The sequence below is a fragment of the Anopheles darlingi genome, chromosome 2 (assembly GCF_943734745.1).
Source record: "Anopheles darlingi chromosome 2, idAnoDarlMG_H_01, whole genome shotgun sequence".
In the NCBI taxonomy this organism is placed as follows: domain Eukaryota; kingdom Metazoa; phylum Arthropoda; class Insecta; order Diptera; family Culicidae; genus Anopheles; species Anopheles darlingi.
The window spans coordinates 29,165,331-29,171,902 of record NC_064874.1 but is presented as its reverse complement, the minus strand read 5'-3'; the positions used below and the strand labels follow the sequence as shown (position 1 = coordinate 29,171,902).

The following is a 6,572-nucleotide window of genomic DNA, read 5'->3' as shown; positions in this document are numbered from 1 at the left end:
GATTTATGAGAGTATAATAATTGAGCATAATAATATCTTTAAACAAAGCAAAACCGCGTGACCACATTTGGAACGCATCAATTATGAATGAAAGGAAATCAAAACTCGTTGGCATACATTAAGGGGAGAGGGAGGAAACCAGAAGGCGAATATAAAACCAACTAAAGCAAAATTAAAAACATAAACTATCGGAAATCCTAATTTGTTAGCAAAGCGCCCAGGTAAATGTTGATCATTGACTGTTTCGGCCAAGTTTTTTAGAATTAGCATTGCTGTTAGAAGAGATCCACCCAAGCACCTCCTTTACCTTTACCCCACTTCGTGAACTTACGCCTCTTCAATGCACCGAGCTCGATGCTAGTGCTGAGTGCATTCTTGTAGATGGCGTTTGCCTGAACGCACATATGATCCTCTATCGATGTGAAAATGGTGGTGATCATGGCGATAAAAAAAATTACAAAGAACAAGCAAGAACAATCAATTATGTTGTATGTTGTTATAGTAAGATTTGATTGGATTGGATGAGCAATTGTTATCAGCGTAAAGTGCTTCGCATCTTCCTATTGGTGCAAGATATGCTTACTAAGATTATAAACTAAGAAGATTTGTCTGCCGATGCTATCACGTTAGTGATCATTTTCTCGAGAACTTTACCAAATTCACTCCTGATTCGAACTATGATCTATTTAAGCGTTGTTACGCTTCTTTCGTTTCCCGTTGAAACGTGTACAATTGGCGTAACAGTGCTAAATATCCATCAACACATTGATTTCCTACTTTTCATACCGTAGCGTGATAAAATAGAAGTTGTTACTCATGTTTGAATGTTGCTTTCGAATACGACCGTAGTGCAGCAAGATTAATATTATGTACGCCAGTGCGCTTAGAGGTAAGGGAAGACGCAAAATTCAAGTATATTCCTCTAGTAGTGCAAACTACCAATTGGCCCTGGTGGCATTAATTGTATCATCCTAGCCGTAGAGTTTAGTCAACGTTGAAGTATATCAGCCGTAGACAGCAGCAGCCAGCGTGAAAAGATGCGCGCCATCTTTCGTGCAGCCGCTTATCATATCTGTTTGATGTGCAGTTCGACGGTGTAACGACCATACCATGGTGGAAGGAACTATGTAGTGAACGTTTGATTTCTATATTCTATGTTAAACAAAACTAAAGCGTGGCTGTACCGCACCACATGTGCATATAAAACATTCTACCCACTGTTAGGTTTTCCATTAAATCTCTTCAACCAACGACCTGTAAGCCAACCTAAAAATGCAATGCTCTGTAACATTACTCACCGAGGACCAAACGATGGATAAACGAATGGCTAAACTGAAACTGAACCATAGTTGAACAACCAGACAACGATAACGGCATAGAACGCACAGCACGCTACTCAGCTCAGATACAAATAATCACTGCATTGAACAAAGCACTGCATCCCTTCAAAATGTGAGAAAACAAGCAAAAATTATTCATAAGCCATAGCCTCTCCGCTAGTACAGTCTGCCTTTTGGGTTTCGGTTACTATATTCTAAATGTAAAAGCAAAAAAACAAACGCAGTCGAACACTACGGGTAATCCTACATCACATACAAGTACGAAGGATTCACGTGAAACCGGAGTCCCGTAACTGAACTAGAACAGCTGGAAGCGCAGTCTTCATCCCATCATATATGAACCGTCTATCGAACAGGAGAATATTCTTATGTTGTGCGCGTTATTAGTTAGTCTTTTGCGAAGGACGAATCACCATCTATTGCTTATGCATTCCATAATTAAAGAATTCTGAGATTTCGCAACAAACGACGGAACGAGGTATTGAATCGTCAGACGAGTCATACGGACCCCGCAACCAACACAACACATGTTATGGCTGAGGCCTCTTTGAAGCAGCAAATATTCTTCAATTCTTAATCTGTGATACATAATGATGCTGGATGCATTTCTTTCACCACAATGAATCGAAGCTGAGAGGCAAGCAACGATCTTTTCACCATCATCAGATTACACTAAGACCCACTGTTACCGGGACCGTACCGGACATCCGGAAGGGATGAGCCCGGGGCCCAGACATTCTTAATTTGTGTCAAGGGACGGAACGGTTCTCACTTTGTTGTTCCTAAATCCACAGCATTATCTTTACCGAACGATAATTTTTCCGTTCTGTCGCGCGGAATAATCAAACAAATACATCAGGTTGAATGGAAACCAAACCAACTTACTTCATATGTTTATTGCAATGTATGTTGCATAAGACGCGTTCGTTTGCCTTATGCCGTTATCCATAAACTCAACATAATCCAATTAAATAAAGAGCAAGGAACAGACGCCCAACAGATGCAGATTAAATGCTTCATCCGAAACGTCGGCCGGTTTGGAAATTTCACTTTGATGATTCAATATCATTGCGCTGGAAGACGTATGACTGATTGCGGTGCAGATCCGCATGGTTTGTTGTAGTTGGCTTATTACGGAGCCAAACGCTCATAGACCCAACCATCCTCGCCCTGGTGAAGTAGCGTGCCATCAACGGATTCACCATTCTTCAGTTCTTTGCGGAAGCGAATGCGATCGTGCAGACGATTGGTTTGGCCCTGCCAAAACTCTATCGTGCGCGGTCTGACCAAGTAACCGCCCCAGTTCGGCAATGGAACCACCTTATCCGGACCCAGCTCTTCCTTGATCGCCTTCTCCTTCTTGTCCAGGTACTCTCGGTTCGGTATCGGTTGGCTCTGTGGGCTGGCCAGCGCACCGATCTGGCTGGCTCGGGGTCGCGTGTGGAAGTAGCTCTCGGATGCTTCACGCGAAATACGCTCCGCTACCCCCTCGATACGGACGGAGCGGCGCAGTGGCAACCAGTAGAACGCCAGTGCCACGTTAGCGTTTTCCGCTAGTTCGGCAGCTTTGCGGCTTTCGTAGTTGGTAAAGAAGGTAAATCCTTCCTCGGTAACATCTTTCAACAAAACAAACCGCGCCGATGGTACCGCATCCCTGAGCCAGGAAGATAAGAAACCACATGTAGAAGATTCAACCGTTATCAGTCGTTAAGTCCCCTGCCCTGATAGCGGTTTATCGCTCGCTTACTTTGTTGCCGTTGCCAAACACATCGCGTTTGGTTCAATGATTTCTGGAGTATCGCAGGCCTCTTGTAACCATTTCCGAAACACACCGAACGGTTCCTTCCGCTCAAGGCTCGATTCCAGAAAGATCTCCTTCTCCGATTTGTATTTAATTCTCAGCGCTGAAATCCGGGCCCGAACTTATCGGTGATTCTGTGGTTTTGGGGTCATTTATTTTTTGTGGTGATACTCACAGGCAAGATCGACGAACGACATTCTGCGCAACGATAGTAACCGCATAAATATGAAGAGTAAACTGAGTAGAACCGGCACTTTTATTCACAAAATTTCGTGGGTTTTTTGTTTGTTTTCTGATTTTGTTATTGTTGTTGTATAAACAGGATCCAGGAGTCGAAAGTTACGCAGCGAAAATTCGCTCGCTTATTTCTGCTCAAGTCAAAAACGTGCTCTTTGCATATCATAAGTTGTATGCACAAAAGCCTAAAATAGGAGTTCGTAATAGGTTGAAAAAGTGGAAAACGTCGACGTTCTTTTGAAAAGCCGGTTTGATTTGTGGTTTAATTTTTCTCGCTTCAACGCACGCAAAACGATCTTGTATTCGTCTTTGTGACTCTTTAATGCATTCGTAAGCTATCAACAATGAATTCAAATATTTGGCCTTCATCTAGATGCTTTTTTCATTCATTTATTTTATTTTTCCCTAAACATTTGAAAGGGGTTTCTGCTTTTCCTGTTCCTGCACAGACAACTCTTGTTTTCTGGTAGCTTATTTAAAATTATTTATGATCATCTTTTTCTATCTTTCTAGAGAATAACAGTGAAAAATGATTAGCTGGAACTCTTATTCAGCGCTCCGTTTTACAAAGAAATATTACACATTAGCTATAGCGTTGCGTGAATGTTTTAGCAAATTAAAGCACTCCTATTTTTCTGCGAAATTCCAAAGAACTCGTCCTCGTTCAACATGCCGGCAACACTAAAAGCTACGGGTCCTCCCGCTACGCATTTTCTATCCGACGAAAGGCTCGCTTCTCGCTAATCTAATTGTGCGCTTCTTCCAATCCGCGGGACAATTTTTAATTACTGTTAGTCATTAACCGACCTGTTCCCGGTCCCTGGCCCGTCGTTTTGTATCATTTTTCGATGTCCGATGGTTTCTTTTTTCTCATTTACATTATTCCACCAGAGCGCACCCCGAAACCGCTTCGAACGGCGATGGCACCATGGCAATAATAGCAATCTGATTCACTCCCTCTACGCCCACCACCTTCGCCAGCAGCACTGCAAACCTGCTCTGCGAATATGGACAGCGCAGCCGTTGGGGCTACGCACCAACACCCAATCCATTCCAGTTTCGATTCGGTCTGTCTCGTGCACGGTCTCGTCCGTTCGACACAGACCAGCGGACGACGAGTCCAATCCAGCATCGCGGCGGAAGTGCTGTGCTTATAGTGATTACCACCGTTTAATCTGCATCCCAGGATGTCGAAGAAGTTAACGAAATTCCAGATCGTGCTTGACCGGGGCACCCTCCTCTATCTACCGGGCCAGGTGCTGTCCGGTCGAGTGTTACTCGAAACCCAGGGCAACACGGCCGTCCTCGGGTTGCACTTTCACGTGCTCGGCGAGTGTACCGTGCATGTACCGAAGGGGCGGCGTGATCGCTCGTACGATAAGGAGAACTACATCGACTTCCGCATGAAGCTGCTGGACGATTTCGACAACAAACCGATCCTGCTTTCGCCCGGTATCCACTGTTTTCCCTTCAAGCTGGGACTGCCCGTCTCCCTACCGTCCACCTTTCTTGGCCGACACGGCTGGGTACAGTACTACTGCAAGTCCAGCCTGCAGGAAACGTCCGGCATTACGCACAAAAACCAACAGGTGTTCATCGTGCTCAATCCCATCGATCTGAACCTCGAGGTACCGATCTTGAGTGTAAGTAGCACGCGCACACACACACAACACATTGAAGGGTGGTGCTAAATGGCCGTGTGTTCTGTCCGCTTTGCGGACTCCATTCTCCACCAGCAGAGCCCGCTCGAGGTGAACGTCGATCATCGCGTAGGTGTCGGTGTGATCGGTGGTACGATCCGCTGCAACGTGGGCCTCAACAAGCGGGCGTACGTACCGGGCGAGAGCATTCTGCTGACCGGCGAGGTACACAACCGGAGCAACGTGACCGTCAAGCTGCTCAAGTATGCGCTCATCGAGGTAAGCGGGTTCATCCCACGCACCTGACGACGACGACGACGACGCTTCGGTTTGTGGCGTGTAGGTCTTTGGTGGACGAGTAGGAGACGAGTCCGAACAGCGCCGAGCTTGAGCTTGATGCAATTGAGTATAATCTAATCTTCCTCGTCGTGGTCGTCGTTGTCGTCGTTGTCGTTGTCGTCGTCGTGGCGTCAACGTCACGGCGTAAACTTAATTATGAGGATGTCAATCCGATACACTTCTTCTTCTTCTTCTTCTTCCTGCTCCCCCCACAGACGGTACAGTACTTTGTCCACGGCAAGCTGGTCCATCAGGAGCGACGGGAGCTGGATGCGATTGTGCGAGACAAGATCAAGTCCGGCACCAGGGATGTGCTGCAGCATGGTCACCTCCCGGTACCACCGCTACCACCCACCAACCTGCTCGGTTGCCATCTGATCAAGGTGCAGTACAGTGTTTGTGTAAGTAGCTGCTGGCCGGTGCTCGCAACGATGCATACAGATAGAATGTTTAATCGGATGTCTCTCTTCACCTTCACGCTGGTAGGTGCTGGTGGAACCGAATCTAATGGAGCGCCAGGAAGCGATCCGGATTCCCATCACGCTCGGGACGTACCCGTTCCGCGGGCGGGACGATGAAAACTTGCAGGAGTGGGTGGACAACTATGTACAGTACCCGGCCGCACTGCCCGTCTCCCGTGGTACACCCTTCGAGGTGCTGCACTAAGCTAGGGGGAGCCACCAGCCACCGGTTTTGCAACACGTTGAAACTTTAATCACATTATGAGAGCAGGAACCAGGAACGTGTGCCGTGTGTCTGCATGTCTCTCTATCTCGCTCTCTTTCTCTCTGTGCACCGGATGACACACTAACTAACAATCGGGATTCATCTTGTTTGCAAAGCGATTGAATCAGTCACCGCAGAGACCACCGCACGGAATGTTGCAATTACAGACTTTTGCACAGCCTGGCTCTGCTCTCAACTCAACTCAACCAAGCGGTCAACGGCGGCCAGTCATAGCCAGTCAAGTGAACTCTAGCGTAGCGCCCGTCCCGTGTATGGTTGTTGTTTTAGGATGCTCCCGGGTGTGCCGACTCTTGCCGGCGCCCTGCAGCATCAGCCAGCAAAGACCGCTGCTGCTGCTGCTGCTGCTGCGTTGAACTGCTCGGTAGCTGAAAGCCAGCAAATGGTGTCGCCTTAACTTCCTCCAACACCACCAGCACCACCATCACCGGGAGCCTATTCAAATGCGGTCGACGACGATTTCTAGCAATA

The 6,572-nt window shown here is 47.0% G+C and overlaps 2 protein-coding genes across 2 annotated transcripts; one reads left to right on the top strand and one right to left on the bottom strand.

Annotated features, from left to right (window-relative positions):
- Positions 1–2,195: 2,195 nt before the first annotated feature.
- LOC125959862 (pyridoxine/pyridoxamine 5'-phosphate oxidase-like) lies at positions 2,196–3,444 on the bottom strand. Its single transcript, XM_049692845.1, has 3 exons — positions 3,317–3,444; positions 3,088–3,244; positions 2,196–2,994 (listed from the first exon to the last, which is right to left on the bottom strand). Exons 1-3 carry the CDS (start codon positions 3,360–3,362, stop codon positions 2,472–2,474), a joined length of 726 nt encoding a protein of 241 aa, XP_049548802.1. The 5' UTR covers positions 3,363–3,444; the 3' UTR covers positions 2,196–2,471.
- Positions 3,445–4,467: 1,023 nt separating this feature from the next.
- On the top strand, positions 4,468–6,572 carry LOC125959858 (arrestin domain-containing protein 2-like). The gene is made up of 4 exons (XM_049692842.1): positions 4,468–5,021; positions 5,118–5,297; positions 5,573–5,758; positions 5,844–6,572. Exons 1-4 carry the CDS (start codon positions 4,566–4,568, stop codon positions 6,021–6,023), a joined length of 1,002 nt encoding a protein of 333 aa, XP_049548799.1. The 5' UTR covers positions 4,468–4,565; the 3' UTR covers positions 6,024–6,572.

Excerpts from the sequence above, each read along its gene's own strand:
- LOC125959862 (XM_049692845.1), bottom strand. The coding sequence starts at position 3,362 with ATGCGGTTACTATCGTTGCGCAGAATGTCGTTCGTCGATCTTGCCT. Across the intron at positions 3,245-3,316 it reads GTCGTTCGTCGATCTTGCCT|CGCTGAGAATTAAATACAAA; the intron begins GTGAGTATCACC and ends CCCGGATTTCAG. Across the intron at positions 2,995-3,087 it reads TGTTTGGCAACGGCAACAAA|GGATGCGGTACCATCGGCGC; the intron begins GTAAGCGAGCGA and ends TTCCTGGCTCAG.
- LOC125959858 (XM_049692842.1), top strand. The coding sequence starts at position 4,566 with ATGTCGAAGAAGTTAACGAAATTCCAGATCGTGCTTGACCGGGGCACC. Across the intron at positions 5,022-5,117 it reads TCGAGGTACCGATCTTGAGT|AGCCCGCTCGAGGTGAACGT; the intron begins GTAAGTAGCACG and ends CTCCACCAGCAG. Across the intron at positions 5,298-5,572 it reads TCAAGTATGCGCTCATCGAG|ACGGTACAGTACTTTGTCCA; the intron begins GTAAGCGGGTTC and ends CTCCCCCCACAG.